This window comes from Syngnathus typhle, linkage group LG14 (genome assembly GCF_033458585.1).
Source record: "Syngnathus typhle isolate RoL2023-S1 ecotype Sweden linkage group LG14, RoL_Styp_1.0, whole genome shotgun sequence".
In the NCBI taxonomy this organism is placed as follows: Eukaryota; Metazoa; Chordata; class Actinopteri; order Syngnathiformes; family Syngnathidae; genus Syngnathus; species Syngnathus typhle.
In genome coordinates this window covers 5,199,637-5,223,421 of record NC_083751.1, presented here as the reverse complement: position 1 = coordinate 5,223,421, position 23,785 = coordinate 5,199,637, and the positions used below count along the sequence as shown (strand labels likewise).

At 47.4% G+C, this 23,785-nt stretch overlaps 1 protein-coding gene across 1 annotated transcript; it reads right to left on the bottom strand.

The window, feature by feature from the left end:
* Positions 1-346: 346 nt before the first annotated feature.
* Positions 347-19,868, bottom strand: midn (midnolin). The gene is made up of 8 exons (XM_061296862.1): positions 19,429-19,868; positions 17,816-18,047; positions 16,275-16,362; positions 16,117-16,179; positions 8,355-8,888; positions 8,118-8,241; positions 7,706-8,029; positions 347-3,494 (listed from the first exon to the last, which is right to left on the bottom strand). The coding sequence occupies exons 1-8, from the start codon at positions 19,499-19,501 to the stop codon at positions 3,232-3,234; spliced, it is 1,701 nt and encodes a 566-aa protein (XP_061152846.1). The 5' UTR covers positions 19,502-19,868; the 3' UTR covers positions 347-3,231.
* Positions 19,869-23,785: the final 3,917 nt, after the last annotated feature.

The window sequence follows — 23,785 nt, the reverse complement described above, 5'->3', positions numbered from 1 at the left end:
ATCTGGGGTGGGGTGCAAATGGTGGGTAATAATGCATTACATTTACTCCATTACGGTAACATTTCGAATATACTACACTTACAGAGCAGTTTTAATGCAACAACATACTAATGTACTTTTACTTGAGCATTAATGTTAGCTAGCTATAGCTAGATTGTGCGCGTGGCTTTTAATTAGCAATCAAGAATTGCTTACCCCCCCCGCCCTGCAAAAGCAAACGTGGTACACTCCAGTCATTAAATGTAATAAGAGTAATCAATCCAATACTTTCCTACTTGATTAGTTGAACAAATAGATTCCCCCGTAATATGTAATGCAAATGTAACAAACACGCGTGGACACAAGCTTGTGTTTTCATTTTGGCTTTTTTTTTTTATTTATTACCTAAAAAAAGAAAATGTTCTATCACAAGTCACACTGAAATGTATTGCTTAAGAAAAAAAAATATATTCATATATATTTTAATTTTTTCTTTTTTTTTTTTTGAGAAACGTGGTTTGTTTCCATTATATTTCCACCAAAAAAAAAAAAGAAATCCAGACACGAGCAAGAGCCGCTGCCTTGTTTTCCCCCCACTTAGAAAATGCACAAAGAAATACGTAATTCACAGTTACCATTTTGGTTTCATAAATTAATACAGTCACACATGTGCTACACTGGTCTAGAGCTAGAACATTGTAAATTGTATTTTTGAATCTGGTTCAATTTCAATCGTTGGCTACAAGTAAGAACAGGCAACTGAAACTGTCGCGATCAGGAATTTCATTGAAGTCATGTTTTTTTTTGTATCCCTCTGTAATGCTCTATCATCATTTGTCATCTTTTTCAATTTCACACAGAAGTGAGGCACACACAGAGTATAGTTCATACATATACAAAAGGAAAATAAATAGAATTTGACCGGAAGGGAGGTGGGTGAGGGGACGGGTGGATAAACTGTCCTTTTGGTAATGTTGGATCCAAGGAGAAAAGAAGTGCATGTGGTCCTTACAGGACCTTTCTGGCTCTTTTGTGCCAAGTCATAAGCGTAGGAACAGTTTCAAATTTAGCCTCTTTTGTTTTCAGGGACGTGAGGTCGGGGATGACAAAAAATATTTCATTGACAATGCAAGGGCAACATTTTAAGGCACAGAAGCCTTGACATAACAGAGACTCCACCTGCTAGAAAACACATAACAAAAAGCTCCGTGGCCTCTTTCACACACATCCTGCAAAATGACCCGGCATTTATCCGCCGTTGCCTTTTACACGGAGCCCAGCCAAGGCAATGAACCACACTGATCGGGTACGATTTCAGGAGTCAGGAGATTTTTACATGCAGTAGAAAATGGGTGGGAAAATGACGCTTTGAAAACTGAAATTTCACTTAATTGACTTTGTCCCCACATTCCATGTTGGTGATGATAATACACAAAATACCAGTTTTTACATGCAGTGTAAATCGGGCTACGCCATTCTAATACTTTTGGAGCTTCTGACACTTCATCCGAAAGTGGAAAATTCCGGGTCAGACTTTTTATCCCCATTCCAAGTCATTTACAAAAAAGAAAAATGAAGGCGGACAAATGTGGGCTTTTACAGGCAGTGCTAAAGTGGTGCCTTGATGACATAGCGATAAAGTTGGGAGAAAGAAAAAAAATAGAAACATTCCCGTCCCCATTGTCCCCAATTTCTTAGTGAAAGGTAAGGCCACTTAACAAAAAGATGAGGTCCCCTCCCCACACACACACACAAAATGGTAATCTCTCACTGCAATCTTTTGGGAGTGCAATCGTGGCGGGGCGCTCAATAATTCAAAGTTCCTCGAGTCTCCGCGAGTGCGTCCGGATGTGATCCATGGTGTCCTGGCGTGAAAGGGGAGCTTCAAAGTTTTTAGGTGGGGGGGGCTCCAACTTCATTGTCACATAACAGGAATGTTCAGTGGGGGGGGACTTAACTTCATCTGTTTTGATTTGTTGGTAATACTTTCACGTGTCTTTTTTTTTTTTCTCCCCCATCTCCCCCAAATACACGAGTAAAAATGACAAAAAAACAAAAGCAGCAGTTTTTTTTTTTCTTCCCCAGAAATTCATGCATGTGAACCTCCACCTCTGCTTTTCTTTTTCCATTTCATCGTCACGCCATCCGCATGCAAAGAAAACCTGACACTTTTTTTTTTTTTGTGTAGCAGCAAAACTGTGATATGTTCATGGATGTTCCGGTGGAGGCACTAAGTTAACACATTTAGCCAATAAAAAAAAAATTGCTAGGATGACTTTAAATGGTTGTGAGGGGTAATTAGTGAAAACTTGGGGGAAGATAACAAATATGGTGGTGGGGGGGGGGGGTTCAACATACACTCTTAAAAGAAAATCTTTCCCAATGGCCACATTTATGTACACGGTCCACCTGGGTTGCGAGTCGCGTGTCATTGGACCGTTATGAACAACCTTGAACGACTGAATGGATATTTATTGGTACCCAACCACAAAGCCACAAAGGGCGGCTGCTTTTGGAAAACAGCGAGAGGAATAGAAATAAAAAATAGATTTTTTTTAATTATTATTAAATGTCATAATTAGCATTTTTTTTATTTAAGGATTTTAAAATCCCCCAACTAAAGCACTTTCTGTTCGTCCTTTTATCTCTCTGATCGCTGAGGTTGATATCAATACTTCCATATTATTTCTGCACACGAGTTAGAAATCAAGATTCTGTGCAAATCAACGTTTTGAACTGTTCTATGAAAACCTGAATGCTTTGTGAACAATGCTACATTTTCTTTTCTGCTTTATAAAATAGTATGTTTAAAAAACAAACAAAACAAAACAAGACATTGAACCAGCCTGTAACAGGTCAGAAGCGGACTGCTCGAGTGAGTTTGGAGATCAGTAAAGAATGCCCGTCGCAATATTCCAAAGAGTCTGGCAGCGTTGCCATTTTGGGGAGGGGGGAGAGGGGGGGGGGACACTGAGGCATCTGGTGCTTGTGTCCTATTGGGAAGTCAACTTGGAGCTCGTAGTCAGTGTACAGAGCGCGCACGCATGAGAAAGTCCAAAAATACCACCACCACCCACGGAATTCTTCTAAGTTCAAATTCAAGGTTTCTTCTTGAGTCCAAATCCAAGCAGCAGACAAAGTCCTCTTGCTGTGAAGGATGCTGGGATTGAAGTCTGCCAGGAGGGGAAGGGGGCGGGGGGGTTCTTTCCTAGCAATTCCCCCTAAACTTTGCTCTGAGCACGCTTCTTCCTCTCAGGCCATGACAAACTCGGACTTCAAGTCGGCCTTGACGTCGGGCTTCCAGACGGAGTCGTCAAAGTCCAGGTCCAGGGAGCCCTCGCTGGACATGCTGCTGTTGCTGTTGCTGCGGCCCGCCTTGCGGTTGGGCAGCCAGTGATAGGGGCCGCGCTGGTCCCGCCGGGCCTTGCGGCGCAGCCGCTTCTGCTGCATCAGTAGCTGCAGACGCTCCACTTTGCAGCGGGTGGCGCGGTTCTCCGTCTGCCGGACTCGGTCGCCTGCGAACAGAAGGAGAAATTAGCTTGGGAAACTCCCAATAAAATAAAATAAGTGTGTGTGTATACATTGTATACAGGGCTTAGACGGAAGGTGCCAGTAACCACAATCTATTAGCCAGCTCCATTAGTATCTGTCTGGGAATGAAATCATGAAATAACGGGCTCCCATGTCGATAAAGCAAAGCGGGGCGGCCCATCGCCTAGCCGCGGCTCCGATCCGGCATCACATATTTGCACGAATAAACACACACGCGAAACGGTGCACACACAACCAGCCACACACACACACACCCAGCAACAGCCGCAGTAGCTTTTAACGTGGATCGATGGCAAATTAAAAAGACCTATTGATTAAACCTTAGCTCTAGTGCAGCCATCCATCTCTGGCTCAGGACAACGCTATTGGCTTTCAATAGAAAATGCAAGCGAATGGAAATTGTACGCGGTGAGAGAGACGGGGAGATTGGGTTTTTCTTCTAGGTTTTTTTTTCCCATTATGGTTTCCTACTTGCGGCTCATTGACCCACATACACCCCCCACCGTCACCTCCCTCTTCATTTCTACCCTGCTTCCCACTTTGCATCTCGAGGGATGCTGCTAGGTGGGCCAGTGAGAAGAAGGGCACTGGGGGGGGGTTAAGGAATTCCGCCTCCAGAGGCAGAGCAAGGAAAGAGGGCGGAGGGTAAAGGATCAGCCGTCGGTGGCAGTTTTTCCAATCGATTACGCTCTCCTTTGCTCTATCACCGTCGGAATGACTTGCGGACCCCGCGTGGGCTTCATTTGCCTTACCCCCCCGAGCCTTCTTCCTCCGCCTCTATAAATATTAGCCACTGTGAATAGGAAATTTTCTGGCAATGGATTCTGGAAATCAGCATGGATGTTAAATCGGGATCTGTAAAAAACAGAGGTAGGGGGGGATCCCCTTGATTCAGACTTTTCTTCCATTGCCCTAGTAACTGCACTCTGAGTGAGCCCCCCCCCCCCCTGATTATCCCTTTTGTCAAAAATATAGCAAGCACTTTTCATTCTAAAATGCAAAAAAATACAACAGAGTATAAAAGGCAGTTTTTCAACATGCTGTAGGAAGTCGACGGCCTTTGGCTTGGCAAGTGTTTTGGGAATGTGCTTGGAGCGCCACCAATATGAGTCTAAGTGTGTGTTGTGTGCAGGCATGTGTGTGTGTGTGTGTGTGTGAGAGACCATTCATCAGAGTCACTACCGGAGCCCAGGGCGGCTGAGCCGGACACAGCTGGCCACAGGGATCTCCAGTCTATGTTTATGACAGTAGGGCTATTATTAGGGCTGGCTAAGAGGGACAAACCATACACGCAAATACATAAACGCACCTATTGCAAACACACACACACATTCATGATGGCTGCCCGGCCCAGAGCCTGACTGGAGAGCTTTGACGTGAACACAATAACCTTGGAGGACCCAGAGAGAAGTAAGAAGTGAATGGGAGAGACAAACAATTCCATTTCGTCCACTTTGCTTTGACAGAAGACCAAAAGATGAGATGGGGAGAAGGGCGGGCTGAAAATCAACTGTTCTTGCTTGGTAGAACAAGAGTTGACATGTTTTGATTTGGTTGACAAGACCAAAGAAAAAGCTATATTTATTTGAAATCATGTCTAGAAATTGTCAGTCCTTGACCACAAAAGTTGAATAAATGGCAACCAAAGTTCTTCTTGGTTGCTTCATCGGCTTAAAGCAGTCAAAAGAACAATCGAAGCAAAGATTGAGGGTTTCTTTAGTACACTGGAATGACTTTAACTTGACATTCCGACTTGCCAAAGACACCAGCCACCTGGGAAAAACAATATAGTGCTGAGGTAGAAAATGGCAAAATTGGCCAATCAGACGCGCCGCCGATCAAAAAAACGAGGCGGGGGGGGGGGGGCTGAAATGAGCGTTGTGACAGCAAGTGAAAGGCCGCCGACAGCCCTGCAGGGACACACGCTCTTCAATGACTTTTTCGACTTCATTTGCATTCTCCCTTCTTCTCTCCTTGTCGACAACGAAAGGGCACCCGATGTGCTTGAGTGGCTTTTCGCTCGATAGCGCCGCGCTGTACTGCGTGCGTCACCGCTCGCTGAGCTGGGCTGAGCCGCCGTCGCACGTGTGAGCAAGGGTCTTAGCGGCGGATAACGGGTGCGGCGGAATCGGTTCAAGCCGGTCGGAGCTTAATCGTGGAGAGGCAAAGATCTCCGATTCTTCCTCACCCGCCCTTCTCGTCTGGCTTGCCCCGGGGACGCTAACGTGACCTGACAAATCTAAAGGGGACATGGGGGGGGGGGGGGGTCCGGAAGGGAGCGGGAGCTTTCAGAGCTCTATTCTGTGGGCCTGTGTTGAACTAAGGCAGCTGCAGTGGGAGAAGGACTAAAAGGCAGCCCTATAATCCCAAAGCCCTCCCTTCCTCTCCTCCACAATGGCTCAGCCTGGTGCCCTGTATGCAGCCCCTGTCCCTGGCCCCTACACAATAGCTTTAGCTGGACAGGGGGGCCGGAGGGAGGTCCACCCTCCCCAGTAATGGAATTTATCTAACAATCAGCCTGCCAGGCCGTGAGTCCCGAGCTAGAAAAGAAAAAAAAAATCCTCAAACTCAGCAACTCCTTTCACCAGTGCTATGAAACCAAGCTTTTAACCAGCCGTTTGAGGCTCGGGCGTGTCAAGCTTTTTTATTTACGCTTGTCTTATCCTCCCCGCACATGAACTTGCAGTGGGAAAGGGTAAAGGCTCTCTGGAGAGACTCCAGCTATGTGACATTTCCAAGAGGTTGTCTTAAGTAGAAGTGCGTACACGTACTGCGCAACACACTCGGTTAGTCCTGCAGCTGAATGTTGGCAAGCCTTGGTGACGTGAAGTTAAGCCGTAACGTTAAGTCCAGTAAATCATCCGTCAGATAAGACTGACCGAGCATGCTAAGTCAGTGACTTCCGTGGTCCACCAGGATGCGAGCGACCGCAAAGAGTCCAAGGTTCGTTGTATCAGTGAGCCACACCGGCTTTGCCTCAGCTGGTTCCCCATTCATATCAGTTCCCAAGAAGTTTCGATGCTGAGCAGGAAGTTGGGGCAAGGCAAAAGAAGCTTTTTCTTCTTTTTTTTTTTGTGCCACTCCCCTGGAAGCCACGGTCAGTCCCGTGGGCAGTTGGCTGGGCTGACAGACGGGAGTTAACACCCCTTTGATGAATGACGGTGTTGAGTGTTTTGGTTTTAACGACCCCCTCCAGTGCTGAAGTTCAGACTAAATCTATTTAAAGGCCAAATGAACACAGAGAATGTACAGTATTGATGCACAACACAGGCATGGAAAACGAAGAGGAGGAAGATGGACAGATGGATTTTACAGGCGAGGCTGTTTTTGGACGGGGGGGGGGGAGTGCAGATGTAGAGACGGGACGAGGGGAGGTTTGGACTAACTGGGGGGGCGGGGGGTATTGAGGGAAAGGTCTTTCCTAAGTTAGGAAAATAAGCCTGTGTTATTCCAACTGTTCACTGGACACTTGTGAGGACACTCGGGTTGATATAGGGGGACGCTGGACTGTACAGTCCCGCTCAGTCAGCTGCTAAAACTATTCAACTCGTACAAAAGCAAACATTCAACACCCATTGAGCGCATCTCAGGACCGACTTCACCCAACTCCGTTTCCCCCTGACGGAAGATAAGGAGGCCGCCCAAGACAATGCTGTTTTCTCTTAGCGTAACCTTACAACACAGGCTCAATGTTATCTTCTCCGGACATCTGGTTGACACTCGGAATCTGGTGGCTCCGACCGGAAAGGTGCTTTTAAGAGAGTGTCATTTGAACTCCAGCACCTGCACCACCCTTGGGGCATGTGCGGTGTTGAGTCCGTACTACTTAAGACCTGCGCACACCCTTGTCGTCTTAAAGCGGTTGAAGCCTAATCTACTCCAAACATAGCTTTGCCCGGGGTGGAAGGGGTAAAGCTATCTCCTTGGCGCGGAAATACAAGGTGATGCCTGACTGTAAAAGTCTAGAGAGGCTCGTATCACGTCTTGGGAAAAAGCGGCTTTGACCGTAGCACCCTCTTAGGGTTGTGTAATTTCATTTTTCTTTGGCATGTTATCAAATTAGCTGTTGATCAAGAGAATGATCAAGTGCAAGTGAAAGCATCAGCAGGAACCATCTGTGTCGTGAATGAATGCGCCCTTTTGTGTGTCTGCGATTTCATGTGCAGTTACTCACCAGGGGGCTTGCACATGCGGATCTGGCTCTGGCACTGCACCAGCGGATGAAGGGTCGGCGGAGGGACGCTAGGGTTGACGGCGGGCACCGAGGTAGCTTTGGCTGAGAGTCCCGTGGCGCCGACCACCGGGGGCGAGGGAGGCGGCGACGGGGACGGCGAGCCGGGCGTGCCGCATTGGGTTTGGTAGCGGAGTTGGGTGAGGGACGGCGGCATGCCCTGGTAGTGGCGCGTGGCGCTCAGGAGGTCGTTGAGAATCTGAAGGATGGTACCTATATCTCGCCGGGGGCGCCCGTTGCTGTCCTGGCAGTTGGGGTGCAAAGTGCCTGAGAAGAGAGGAAGCAGAGTATTGCAGCAATACACTCGAGACGAGAATGTGCACGTTTATTGCTCGGAGCGATCGATAAATCTCACCTGAAAAGGTCCCTGAAAAGACTCCAGGAGCGTGGTTCACGAAGCTCTCAATGATGGCGCCGGGTTTACGGGAGCGCGCCGAGGAACTCGTGCCACTACTGGGGCTGTTGGTGCTGCAGCTGGCCTGAAACAGAAAAATGGGGGTCGTGATGTTGCAGTCAGAAAGTCACTTCAAACCGACAAGCAACAATTTTGAGATATTTTCATTTTGTGTATGGTAAGATATTTCAGGCTTACCTCAGGGCACAAAACGGGGGCTACGGGGCTGGCCGGGTTGTGGCTGGCCTGGCCCGAAGAAGGCTGGTGGTAGTGGTGGTGGTCCCGCAGATGATGGGGAGGAGAGCGGAACAGACTCCCGGCGACATGCGACGACGTGCGAGGGGAGCGGGAAGGAGGTGGAGGAGGGGTGGCCGGGCCGCAATGAGGAACCGACGATGGGGGCTGGTGGTATATGGGGGGCAGGGACTGGTGGTGTGTGGAGGGAAGAGGGAAGGTTGAGGTGCTTGTGGGAGAGGATGCGGAGGGGCCCGGCTGAGGCAAGTGGGGGTTGTGTGGATGATGAGGAAGTGGGGAGTGCGCTTGAGGGATACAAGGTTGTCCTGCGGGCTGGCCCATTGCCCCATCCGGGTTGCCCCGGGCGATAAGGTGCCTGTGCTGGATCTGCGGACCTCCCGACTGCTGAGCTGCCAGCTGGAGCTGGACGAACATCATGTGATCACCCACGCGGAGGGCCAGCGTGAGGGGGGAGCGGCCAGACAGGAAATCACTGACCTGTAGATGGAGAAAAAAAAAAAGATTTTCAATAAGGACAGAGAATTGTTGCAGTCCAAAAAAAGCGAGACGCTCCCCTGCGCGTTTGACTTCCTCTTCTGTCAATGAACAGTGGACAGCCGTTGAAGCGCAAACAACAGAGCTTTGAGCTCCCACTCTCATCGAGACACAGACGCACCACATTCGGCCAATCCTGCGATCAATCACCATTCTGTAACACTGGGCTTATTTACATGGGCTGGATGAGGCCGGCCGACTGTTGGAAAACACACAAACAGAGCCCACTCTCACTCGCCTCCAACTGCCCTTGGGCGCGCTCTTAGTCAGCAGTGTCATTCAGCGTGAGGACAAAAGCCACCCTTCTCTCTGGCTTAGGGCCTGAAAAATCAGTCCTACGTCCAGGAAATACACCCCGCCCGCCCGCAGGAACAGAATGGACAATTGTCTATGGCGGATCTGGAAGGGATGCCCATTTTTGGAGCACTCACAACACAGGCCAAAATGGCTGTGTGTGTGTGTGTGTGCGGAGAGGGGGATTTACTGACCCATCAGTGGCCCGGATGGACACAAGAATTCCACAGTGGACTTGTCGCAACTTGGCTAGAGGATTCGCATTCAACAACAAGAGTTTTGTTGTCTTTGCCTTTGCGTGCATGTGACGTTGCTGCATTTTGCCGCTCGTTTCTGTTCTCTTTGTTTGATTTGCGCGTGAAAAACAACGGCGGATAAATATTATAGCTCTGACGTATGTGTGAAAGGCGCTTTGGAGAGGAAGGGGAAAAAAAAAAAAAGAGCAGAGGTGTCACTCTGTCAAGACTTTTGACCGTGCTCCTGAGATGTTGCCTGGTGGTTAACCCTGTGAATCAGCAGGCTCTGCCCTCAATCACTCGTCTCTCTTCAGAGCTGCTTATTTATCGACCGTCGCCTCCCTATATTGCCAGGGTGACCTTTGCACGCTGGTATCGACATGGGTGTGTGGCAATAACAGAAAAACAAAAAACAGGGGAGAGGCAGGCGAAAGGACAAAGATGAGCTCACGGCCGTGTTTCAACATTAAGTAAAAAAAGGAAGGTGATAACAATCAGCATACAAGGGAGGCTTTGGGATAAACAAACTCAGCACTTTTGGGGAGTGTAAACGGCACCTATCAGGGTCTTGTTGATACAGTCCACACCCAGCGCGATTACACCGTTGTGGTAAGACGACAAAAGCAGCAGGCCTGAGGCTGGGTGTGAAAGCAGGGTTGGGTGCCGGGTCTTGGGAGGGAGGGGGGTAGGGGGACCCTGACTGGCAGCTGTCAAGAATGAGAGTATTGCTAGTCCAAAACACACAGCCCTGGGGGCGGGGCGTCAAAATTGGTGTTTGGTTAGAAGAAGGTTGGGAGTGGGGTGGAACCTGCGTGAGAAGTCTTTCAACCTCATGTCATCACCGCTGGCTCCACCCTTGCCTGTTTGGACGGGACTTACCGGTAGATTTATATAACAAATGCTCGGTTAGATAAGCGAGCTGATTACTAGTTTGGCTTACAGCATAACATTTTGTTGATGCGCGTCCGTTTTTTGTTGTCGCTGTTGACTGAAAGTCAATTCGGTGCCTCGTATTTGTTTTTCCGAGTTAAAAACGTCTGACTCGCCAAAGGGTCTACGACTGGAGTCGCTGGGGCCGCCTCGACCTTTTCGTTAGACAAAACAAATCAAAAGGCCAAAATCAGCAAGCGCGCAAATAACGGAGAACATTTCGACGGCTGTAATTTTTGCCAAATGATACAAAACGCCTAGCCAAAGTAAAGCTTCAGGTGTGCAATTCAGACTGACGCACGCAAGAAGCAGCTTGAGGATGCGGGGAAGGGGCTGCCGAGCGGAACACTTGAAATGGGGCCCCCGTTTCCTGAGGGAGGGGAGCCGTACGGGGGTTGCGGAGGATGATACAGCACAGTCTGCTTGCCAGCGGCCACATTGGCGAGAGCGCTCGTGTAGCAACAAGCCTCTTCCAGACGGACAGACTGTGCGAGGGAAACAAGGGGGGGGGGGGGGGGGGTCTGTTAAGTGTGCGGTTGGGGGAGGCGTTTTCGAGTGCTGTCGAGCTGGCGAGTGAATGATTCCCAGAGGTTTTCAGCTATAGCAGCTCAGCTCCAGTCCAAACATGCCTGTCTTGCTCTCAGGAGCCCGGCCAAGAGAGAGCCGATGTGGCTGGCTACCATTGACGTCAGTACAAACACCAGATAGAGCTTTGTGGAACATCACAGGCAAACAAAAGAGAGGCTTCTAGGCATGTCTGAAACCCTTCCTCCTCCTCCTCTGTGCAACCTTTATTCCCCCCCCCCCCCACCCCACCCACCGCTGTTCATCGTAGCACACTTGAATTCCAAAGCTTTACAAAAGCAACTTCTGTGCTGGTTTGTTATGAGAGACACAAGAAGAGAAGAGAGGAGAGGCCTCACTCATATTGTTTCCTTTAACACGCAAAAGAGAAGCGTGACGTGTGTCTTTGCCCGAAACGACACACTGGCGTGATTACCGTTGGCTAGGTGGTGTTAATGAAGAAGCCTTTTTTTTTTTTTTTTTTTAGAAATACCATCGTGTTGTCGGATTCGGGTGCCGGTATTTAGTTTAGTGGGAGGCTGCGGTTGACATGTAGGGATGGAAGAGCATGGTGAGGGGCAGCGAGAGGAGGGGTTGGGAGAAGATGGTGTGCGAAAGGGGGGAGGCGGGCGATGGGGGCAGGGTGTCAGGGAGTATTGGTGCTGGTGGTGGGTGATGAAATATTCAGTGAGGATGTGCCTCTGGCTCCTTCCCTCTTTTTTCCTCTCGACATCTCTAGCTGACAGTTTTATTTATTGGGGTCCCTGTGGTTCAAGGAACTCATTTGCAGTCGTTCTTCCTTCGCGCACTAAGCGAAGTGCGGCGGTGGCGATAAGGAAGGAGGAGGGAGAGAGGGAGGGGAAAGAAGATGCCTAGCTGACATTCATGAACAACTGAGCAGCTTTGTGCTGGAGAAAAGAGGATAGAGGCTTGGGAGGGGGGGGGGGGGGGGTAGGAGGCTGCAGAGAAGGGGAGGAGGCTCTCCTGCAGGCGTATTCGGGTTCCGATGAAGCTGAACACCTGTCCAAGTCGTTTTTATTAACCCGACTATCGACTGAGGTGGTTTGATCGCACTGTCGGTCTTTGCGCGGACAACATAGCAGCTAAAGATGCAATAACGGAAAGGAGACGGGCGGGGTGGGGTGGGGAATCAATGACTTGCATCATGCCCTAAATCCTGAAAGCAGCCAGGGGGGGGCTCTTCAAAGACCCCATTAGGAAGACCTGCATGAGTAATACGGCCTGATATGAAACAAGAGATGGGCAGGAAATAGCATTCATAACGGTGAAATTAAGTTCCCACTAAAGCCACTCCTTGTGGTCACGGATCAGGCCGAGCAGAAACTAGAGCAGCCTCAATATGAGAAGTGGAGCTCATGGGTTGGCACTGGATGAAAAACTGAAGAAGACTCTAAGAACGGATACATGTACTGGAAGGTTTTATGGACGGATGACAACATTTGGTAAAACATTTGCAGGGACTTGGAAAAAAAGGGAGTGGGAATAATAAGACAGTGTTACGTGAGGTCAAAACTGTTTTGACTGACATTCTCACGCATTCCTAAACCGAAAACTCAACCCACATTTACTGGTCCAATTTTTATATCCATTTCCAAATGCGTCTGTCACGGAATGATCAGTGAACCGAGAGAAAACATTTTTTGTGTGAATAACTTGACCTCATTGGACTCGGGATTGGCCATCATGTCTCCCTCCGCCCCCTCGGCAGCTCTACCGGTCACGACGGCCGCTACTTGAATCACAAAAGTGTCGCTGGCGGAAAACCGAAACAATGGCGGTCACGACGCGTATAGAGAGATTGTTCTTGCCGCCGTGAGCCCGAGCGAATTAATAGAGGCGGACATTAAAAATGGATGCCGGCCCATGCACAATGAACGACATCCCCCCCACTGCAAACACACCTTGACTACCCACCACAATGCCCATCCTCCCTTTTTTTCTCCCGCTGTGCATTAATAAATCACAAAAGGGGGGATTATACAGGTGCAAAAAGAGGCCGTGTGATCATCTTATTAGCGCCATTACCAAAGCCGCCATTTACGGGTGCTGCGCCATTATTGTCTTTTATCTCAAATTTTAATTCAGAATTAGCATTCGGAACGAAAAAGAACTTTGGAAAAAAAAAAAAGGCTTTGTTTTGAATGGTGGGAGGGAAGCCACGCTTGACCAATACTCATTCTTAAGGTTCCTGGCCCGCCTACATCCGAAACCCAATTTGAATGATTTCCAGTGGCGTCAATGCGGCTGATTAACTATTATTCAGATAAAGTGCACGACTGTAAAGGGAAACATAATCGAGCCATATTGAGAAGGTAGCAACATTCTATTGTGGCAGATCCCACATATTGCGCAACTCAATGACTGTCCAATCCGCCCTTTCGTGGGAGGGAAAGGAAATGGAACGAGGTGGACGTGACCCCAAATGGTGCCTCTTCAGAGTTTTGCATCACTCTGCTACGAGATCCAATAGCATTGAGTGTGAGTTGTCGCTCCCTGTGGAGGAGGAAGTGTGCAAGATGGGGGGGGGGGGGCAGCTACGTAACTGACCAATGGCGAAACACAGCCTCCTCCCAAAGCAATATGTTAGCATTCAAGGGGAAATTTGTCAATTTGTCAATGCCTTGAAGGGCTTGTCAGTTGGTCAGGTTCCATGTCTTAAGACGTGAACAAAGAGGTGGCTGCATGCGGGGGGGGGGGGGGGAGGTCAACGGGCAAGGGGGGAGGCAGGGGGTGTTAAGGGGTGAGGCCTGCCTGGGTTTTATTCCGACATCAATGTGCATCAATGAGCAAATAGTCCCTCGTGTGACGAGGAGGGACATATAATCCTCCTCTTTCCGTCAAACGCCAAGATCAATAGTCGGAGAGAGAACGTGGCTGCCGACAAATGCCCGAAATTTGCGACTGCGCCGCTTTCACCGCTCGTCTTTCATTTCCCTAAGAGACATCGCTTTACTTTCTGAACAGGAGCAGAAATCCTCTTAAAAAAATATCCTCTGTGAGCCGTACGTATGTAAGACATACACACTTGACGAAAGCATATAAGGTTGATGAGAGTCGCCCCGGCTGGGCTAGCGTCGCTGCGCTTTGATGGGCTGTCACTAGGCGGGAGCTTAACGCCACTTAGATGTCATGCAGAGAGTCTCGAGTGAGGTGGCAGAGCAGGAATTAAAGGCGGTCAGGATTGTCCTTGTCATCACGGTCAAACCCAGGCGCATTTAATTGATAGCTGCTTGGGAGCGTCCCGACTCATTTCCATTTCTGCGGTCGGCCTGTTTTCCTCCTCAACAAATGCGGCTTTACTCCAAAACACGTGAAAATGCGAGGGTTCATAGGTTAGCGGCTCACAGCTGCACCCCAAAACACGTTTCCCCGAGGCTATTTTTGGGTGAACGCTGGTATCAGTTATCGTGTCAGACACTTTCAAGAGCTAAGTGCATTGATTGATTTTTGATAGCCCCGGCATTAAAGGGAGTGGGGTGGGGGGGGGGGTCGAATGAGAGAAAGCTTTGGTGTTTCTATTTTCCCAATCAAATCCCACCGCAATCCATACCGTCCCGCTTCATGAATTATAAAGCAGAATCAATTTCTTTTGGATAAAAACACACTAAAGAAGCCAAATGGCTTTATCGTAACCTTTGACCCCGCCACACTGCGCTGTTGTTTCGCAATTGGGATGAGGACAGCAAGAAATTCCAGAGAAAGGCACACGCGGAGTGACTGATAAGCGGCCACCCTGGGAATAAAAACAAGGATGACAAATATTCAAAGTTGATGCATCAATTGGCAGTAAAGATAAGCTCGATAGCGCTGTAAAGTGCGAGCAGCCATCCGTTGTCACACACCTACACACATGAAGTCATTTGCTTCTTCTCCGCTACGAGTTCACACGCTCAACAAAAGTTCACATCGGGAAGCAAAGTCGGGCCAAAATGCGCTCTGATGTCATCGGGGTGGCTTTTTTGCAACAGGCGCAGATCCGCTTTTTGAAAGCCAAAGGGCAAAACTAGCTTTTGCAATTTCACAAATAAATTGCTAGATTTGCATCGCCATCTCCTCCGGTTTCGAAATCGTCACTGACGCGTCCGCACGCATCTCACACTTATGCAACTCTGCAAAAGGAAGTCGCCCGAGCGCGTTTCGCATCTCACGCCGCCGTCTATGTGCCTCAGCTGTCGCCATCCATCGCCGAGGTTGAGTCATACCCTGACGCGGCCTAAAAGGCGCACAAGCTTTTTCGGCCGAACTCGGAGGTTTTACATCGGGTGCGGTGTGTCGCGCCCCGCCGCCGCCGCCGCCGCACAACTTGCTTTCAGGAAGCTGGCGTCGATCCGACAGTCCAGCAGTTTACGAGCCCGAGCGCACTTCCTGGAAACTTGCTTGTTGTGCATGCGAGTGTTACATGAAAGCATCGGCAGCAGCAGCGGTAGAAGGGCTGACGCTTCCACCGCAGATGTTACCAGGATACGGGAGGGTGGCCGCTCCCTGTTATATCTTAACGCGTGACGCTCGCCAGGCTTGTTTAAGAGGCGGAGATTAAGACAAGCCAAAGAGGCTTGTGCTTTACAGGCTCATCCGCTCTCCGCTGCATTGCTGGAGTGACAAAGGTGCCCCTTGTCACAAACACAATAATCATGTTTTCACGCCTTCTGGTATAATTGGTGAGGCTCCTCCCCCCATGCAGTTGAGTTGTCCTGATAAGGCAGTGAGCTCAACCTGACAAAGGAGCGAATCAGGTTTGTGGTGACGTAACTACAGGTAGCGTGTCAGCAGATGACATACGCGAGACTGCGTGACTCACGTTGTCCTCGTTTATTGTGTTGCCTTGGTATGTCATCTCGGGCAAGGTTTCGCAAACTGCGGTCGAGGGGCTTCAAAATGGCCCGCATGTAAATTTTTAGGCGGTTGAGTAACATTTTTTTTGATAGAACTGTCTAGGTCTGTGATAGGTGCGGACCAATTTGCGAACAAGTACTAAGTGTTACGTCACCACTGTAACTAAGAAGCCCTAGTTTGCTCATTAGCGGCTCACCCAACTTTACTCAAGCTCAGTAAAAGGCGCTAATCATATGCTGTTTGCTACAAAAGGTAAACCGACCAGGGTCAAGTTTATAAAGCCGACTTCTTACCTGAGTTTCGGTTAAGCTCTCCAAGGCTTGCATTACTGACTGCTCGGGTCTTGACGCTTGAGACTGTGAGGGGGAGAAAACGAGACAAATAAAAATAAAATCGATCAAATCAATAACACATGTCCAAACGGCGTACGGTTAGGGCAGGCCGGCCTCACCATTAATCCTGCTTCGACGGTCGGTACGAGTGTTAACTTGCTCCCATCGGTGACGCCAATATCCTGGAGTTTCCCCGAACTTAGTCTGCTGCGGGGTTCAGAGAGGAACGAGATAATTAGACTGTGCTGACAATATCTCTCTTCACACAAACAAGCGTAGCCGCGTCCGCGGGGGTGCGCCGGCTTCAAAACCAGTTTGGAAAAAGAGCCGAGGGTGAAGGGAAGTATTGATCCGCCTGTCATATTTCAATTTCAAGTATAGCGAGGCTCTGACAATTGCTCGCAGTGGGTATTTGCCGGCGTTTGAGGTGGTTTGTTACACTGAGCAGCGCCATTTATAAACCAGACGGTTCCTTCCCCAAATATAAAATAACAAACACAACGATATGAATAAGCCTGCTTGATGTTTTATGAAATAACTTACAACGCTGCCTTAAAAGGAATCTTTCCTTTCCATGTGACATGACGCAATACACGTGACTGATAGGATGACGCTTGCGATGGGCAGCTGAGTGAAAAGCCAGCTTGACCCAAATCTCACCCTGTGCTGCTGAACAAAGACCCCCGGCACCCACTTGCTAGCTGGTCTACAGTTACAAGGGCAGGAGGGGATTTAAAAAAAAAAAAAAAAAGAGGAGGGGGGGTACATTTTAAAGGATGACGTGATTACAATGGGCAAGGGTGGCTATAGGCTTGAAAAACAATACGTACTGTTTGCATCTTGGAAAGCCTCCTCCTCCATGGTTACTTTTTGCAAAACACCACCTGCGCTTTTGTTAAACCCCGCTTAACCTGGCCTTCATTCATTCATTTAGCCGCTTGCTAATACTGCAGCGTTACGCTTTCGCTTCACTTAGAACGACAAAAAAAAAGCCATCTAGGCGGCGCCCACCCTACCGAGCCACTGCGACGGACACACGAAAGGGCATGACTCACCCTTGACATGTAACTTTATAAGATCGGACTTGTGTAAGGTTCCTGACATTGACTGTGTATATATGAGTCACCCACGCACGAACATTATCAATTTATTCCGGCCTCACTGTTTAGAAGGTGGGAGGGATCAATCAATGCGTCGTCCCGTCAATATCATCTCAAGTGACCGACGCGTCCCCTGTGTGTAATTGTGACACACAACATTGGGTACACTTGCGCAATCTGCCCCAACGCTCAGGTTTGATATAAGAAATGTCACAATTTGGGAAGTTTCGGCACAAATCTATACTATTGGTCGCTCCACGTGCAGGTTTTACTTTAACAAATTATTAAGTGTTGAAAACGCCTTGCTCTTTTGTTGTACGATCACTTAGAGCCTTTCCCCATTTCAGTTTCGGACCTCAGATGGCCATAGTGAAAATACAATGGAGGAAAATTAAATACATATTGAATGTATTTGGGCTTTTAATATGATTACATTTCAGGCCCACGAGCTGTATGTTTCGCACCACTGCTGCCAATAGTTAATTTGATAAAACTGGATGGATTTTTCCTGCTCAATGATGTATTGGTCATACACAGACAAAATTAAATACTGGACTCACGTTTCTTTGTGCAGCAGGGCGAGCCTCTCTTTGGGTACTTTGAGCCGCTGCGACAGCCTCCTCTTCAGCCCGTCCACGGTCTCCTCCTGGGGCAGCGAAAGCTCGAAGCGGGTGCCGGTGGTGGAGTGGATTTGCAGGTTCATGGAGGGCTCGGCGGGGGCGGCCTCGCAGGACGAAGAAGCCCCGCGGCTGGTGCAGCTCCGGGCGCTGGGATGCTGGTCCATCCGATAACCTGTGGGTCGCGGGGAGGTGGAAGATGAACGGTGGGGGATGATGGAATCGACGAGGGAGAATAAGAAGATGAGGAGGACGAGGAGAAAGCCGATCCGGGGCTTAAGTGTTCAGCTAAATGCTACATAGATGGGTGAATGAATAGCACAAAAAAGGCAGACCGGTCCACGTCAAACGTATATTCCTCTCAGTTTTACAAGTACGTTCAGCTTCGATACACGGCGACGAGACGGGCTTAACTCGTACCCACGCAGGCTCCCGTGGAACATGAGTGACAATGAACGTCGTGCACACAAAAAGTATCCCAAAGATCCAGCCAGCGTCGGCTCTCAAGCCAAACCCCCTGCACGGCGGACCAATCGTGACAAAGCTCACCCGGGGCGAGCCAATAGGAGGCAAGGTGTACACCCACGTGGAGGGAGAGCGAGTTAAAATCCATTCATAATAAATGACAGCATAGAAGAAGCGAATGTGGAGTACAAAGCTCTAATTTCACCACATTTTGGCCATTCTAGATGTTTTTTTTAAACGCATTTCCACCATATCATGTATTCTCGTGCAGGTGGATACTATTTACGCTATAAAATTGAATCTGCTTTTGCATAAATGGGTGCAGCTCTGTTTACACAATAATTTCCCTGTCCTTGCATAGCGCATGTGTATGAGCTCTGTCTGGTTGGCAACACTAAAATAGACTTGAATATTCCTATAAAGAATTATAATGAGAATAATAAGTTCATTTATTGGCATACATAAAAATACTAGATATTTACGTGATTATCCTCTAATTTTATATCGTGAATATAATTTCAATATTTACATTGTACCAATTTTAATTGTTTATAGCTGTTTATTATGGCATCAAGTTAGCCTTCTTCCACGTTAAAAGATCTCGATCGCCCCCAAGTGGCCACAGAGGAGTTACAACTCAATACCAGCCGGTTACTCACTTTTCTTTCGTAATTGCATAAAATTAGTACAAAATGTCTTATTACTCAAATTACGAATAGAGACCATTTATATTTATTATTTTTATGTTTATAATAAACAAAACACAGTATAATAATGTGCTTTGCTGTGGTCACTACCACAGCACGAAAATCAATAATGTGCAACTTATCGTTTTAATTAACACTAGCCGCCCACTAATTATATATTTTGTTTTACTGTAACAGCCTGACATTCACCACTCGATCGATACGAGCCGTGTGGGGAAGTTAATAACGTCCAACACAATTTACATGGCATTCCCTTGACAACATGCTTTATTATCGATCCTTAATTACCGGTCAATACGACAAGCCACCGGCCTCTGTAATATTTAGGACGAAAGAGCGGAGGAATGTGATGTACTGCTTATTAAAAAGGTGAAAAGTACTTACCGATGACCGTGGCAAGAACCGCGAAGCTTCGCGTGGAAGTAAAAGGTCCAATTTGTTCCCCCAGCTTTGGCATGTAAGGTACGAACCGAACAGGTCAGCAGCGAATTCCCAATAAGGAATGGGATCGAAATGAATTATCCACAAGGTGGTCGAAGTCGCTTGAGCACGTTGCTTCTGAAGCGATCCAGTCAGCAGTGCTTGTCTCTCAGTGTCAAGAACGCCCGCTCGTTGGTGAGTCGCCTCTTAAAGAGACTCTTCTCGGATGTGATGTCACCAATATGATTTTTTTTTTTTTTTAAAGGTGGACTCGTCCTCCAAAGGTCACCGTCGCGACGTTCTATTTCAGTAAGGATGTTCCGAGGCAATGACGAAACATAAAAACAAATAGTTTACCGTGTGACTTAATAACTGACTTACGCAAACATTGCAAATGACACTTGTGAATCACATGCTTGTTTCCGTACGACCTTAAGAGCATTCAAATAAATAAATAGTGTCGGTGGGCTGTGACGTCAGCAAGGCAGGTAACTAACCACGCCTCCTAGATACAAGGTACATTTGTAAACAAACTTGTCATATCCAGGAACTAGACTTGGAATGCCTAGAAGCGATACTGAAGTAAAAGTGCAAGTTTCTTAAGAGAAAACAAATTAAAGTCTGTATTTGGAATAGTTGAGTTAAATTAAATAGTCAAATACTAAGTATCAAAAGTATTTTTCACGTATATTTTAGTCATCATTTTATTTGGTCAAAAAATAATTTATTCAGGTTTTATTTTGCACTAACATGGGAGTATGGGCGTACAGAATGTATACATATGTGGAAGAACATGTATTTTATGATGTACATGTATTTTATATTTACCATCCGTGAAAAGAAATACTGACGTACAGAATGTATACATATGTGCAAAAACAAAAAGGATTCAACTGAAAACAAGCCTGCAGCCTGCATTTGTAATATGCAAATAACATGAGTTTAATATTGATTCAACAATTTAGCTAAACCAAGAGACAAATTGTAACGAGACTCAAAGCCATAACCTCAGACCTGTGAGGCATAAGCACTAACCACTATCTCACTAAATGAGTACTCCACAAATTCTCAAGATTGCTGGCGTCTCAAGACGAATCTAATCTGACAGAGACTCAATGCCTTCCGAGCATTGAATGTACTGACTGAAATGCCTATGCCGTCAGATACCATGATAATAATCAGTAATCGTGATGCAATTCAGGAGGGCGCTGTACTCTGTATCCACAAACAGCACTGAATATCTGATCACAAACAGAGCGGGGAGGAGACGAGCACAGCCCCAAGTGAATGATCACGCTGTCTGAGAACTGAATCATCCTGCTTTGTGTCTGTGAGTGATTGCGGCGGTGAAGTGTGTACCAAAAAAAAACCCACAGGCGTTATCTTAGACTCCACGTGCAAACAAACACAAGATAAGCCTTTGCTTATAGCCCACACGGCTCCCTCTGTCACTTTATGTCGTCATCTCTTTTATTCTCGCTCGCACATGCTGACTCAACAAACATATATAACAAAGTGAAAGAAGATGTCCCCCCCCCCCCTCACTTCCTTCAAACTTTCAAAAGTTAAGGTGATGTATGTGTCACTCTGGACTTCCTCTTTTAGCCATGCAGAATGACCTGACCTCATTTGCCAGAATTCAACATCACGTTTGAGCTGACGATGCGGCGAGAGTGTGACACGATCTTCTTCAGCTTCTTTCGCTGATCAGAGGTCTCGCCAAATGACTGCTTTGGAGTTTTAACACACTTTGGCTGGATTTGCAGTGCAGGTTGAACGTTTTGTGCTACTTTAGCGACAGTATATCACTTAAATGTTCTCGCCGGCCTAATGAGATTTAAATGGATTCAATCCAAGTCTACTCTCGTCAGTTCATTTATTCTAATTGACCTCCGAAAGCACAAAATGTCCCAGTTTGATCCTTTATGCTAAGTATGCCAATGCATGCATTTGTCATCAAGAGGCCTAGAAACCAAATGAGCTGCACACGAGTTGTTCCGTGATGGAGGACATGAGTGCAACCCCCGTACGTAGACGCCGTAATGCATCTCACATACTTCTGGGAAGGCTTTATTGACAGGGGAGGAAGGCAGCGGCGACGTAGGCGGGTTGTAAACATTTCACATTGGACATGAGATCTGGTGGGACTGTGCAGCCTGCGTGTGTGCCTACCGCGGACTTGTATGTGTGAACAACAACATGTGTGGGACATGTGTGGGCGTGCGTGTGTGTAACATTCTTATCCATCAAAGTCACCAACGAGAACGCCCTCTGCTTCAGGGGTAAAATGAAGCGTGTCCTACACCGTCGCCCCATCGTCGCTCTTCCTGTGACGTTTCCTCCTGATTTACTCTGACAGATTGACTGATTGAAGAACCGAAGAACTGAGTGAGGGTGGAATCGACACACCTCGCCTGCTCCGTTCCCGACGTGAGCATACCGGGTCATACGTGTCACGTGTGCTAACCTTGGACATCAGTGTGGACCATGTTAAAAAAAACGTCCATCTCATCTGAGGTTCCGCTCGTCCCGCCTCTCGACTCACAGCACAGATGAGCGATGACACATCTCGAGCCCGGCGGCGACTTGTCTAAGGAGTGCGGAGAATGTGCCAAAGCGAACGTGCCGTGCCGCGGAATTGGGGGGAGGACAAAAAAAGAACGGCACTTCAGACTGGGACGTAGTCACAGTTTACAGTAAGTGTGAGGTCGAACACCATTCAATGTGAGTCACGACAACGACACGAAGCGGGAAAAAAAATTTGGTCGCGATCTAACAAGAACAGTGGAACACAATGACTACAGAGTGCTTCCAATTCCAAAAAGCTCCCATTGGAAATAATAAAAGTAATTTGTTCCAGCCTCCAACTGTCACCATCACAAAAGTGCCACACAAGTACTAATTGAATCATTCTATCGTAAAACTAAAACAATGTAAAACTGCTTTTTACTTTATTACCCTGCTGTCATTCACTAACAATACCACAAATGAAAAATATATATGATAGTCTGAACGGCGCCAAACGGAAAAGGCGAGTCAAAACATTTCACAATTCCCAACAACTATGCATGTGACCATTATTTAAGATGAATACCATGAAGAACATTCTGTCTCTTTTGGTCCTATGTTGCAATCCATTCATGCCTTTGAGTCACAGCATTCCAACGTGGCGGCTATTGTCGAGTCAACAGTTAGCGCGCTTTCAATGTATCGTGTTCGGACATGTAATATGAACGCAGCTGTAATTGGAATGACTCAATTAACGTTATGTTCTGGTTCAGTCAAAGGTCACCTTGTAAAAATCTAGGTGGTGTCTCTTTCACACTTCAACCGATGATATTTTGATTAGTCATTCATTCAAGCGTTCCAGGAAAGACAACTTTTTTTTAATTCTTTCATGTATTCTGTGGGCGGCTCGGTGGCGCACTTGGGTAGCACGTCCGCCTCACAGTTAGGAGGGTGCGGGTTCGATTCCACCTCCGGCCCTCCCTGTGTGGAGTTTGCATGTTCTCCCCGGGCCCGCGTGGGTTTTCTCCGGGCACTCCGGTTTCCTCCCACATCCCAAAAACATGCTTGGTAGGCCGATTGTACACTCCAAATTGTCCCTAGGTGTGAGTGCGAGTGCAAATGGTTGTTTGTCTCTGTGTGCCCTGCGATTGGCTGGCAACTGGTTCAGGGTGTCCCCCGCCTACTGCCCAATGACGGCTGGGATAGGCTCCAGCACGCCCGCGACCCCAGTGGGGACTAAGCGGTACAGAAAATGGATGGATGGATGTATTCTGTACCAAAGTCAGATCAAAGCAAAAGAAAAGAATTGTGAGCACGGCTTGCGTGTAGTAACGCCGATGCGTCATCGACTGTGAGGATACAATGTTCTGTCGTGCCTCAGCCTATCACGTTTGTAACAAGAAGTTTTGACACTGCGACTCCATATTTTGCAAACCATTTGTCTTGTCACTTGTGTGTCACCCTGCGTAGATGAATCACTGTGGAAGTACTCACATTCTGTATTTGAGTAGAAGTACAGATACTATTGTGAAGAAAATGAGAATAAAAGATTGGCAAAAGTAGAAGTATTGGGTTAACACTTTTAGTTAAAATAGTAGAGATGAAATGTACTTCAATAAAAAGTATATAATAACATATATATATATATAATATATTTATAGTATATATTAAAAAATATATACAAATATATATATTTTATATATATATTATATATATATGTCTATATATATATATATATATACCCGGTTACTTCCCACCACTGTCATCAAGGCCCAAAAAAATCTTACCGCGTCGCCCGAACACCCCCACAAAC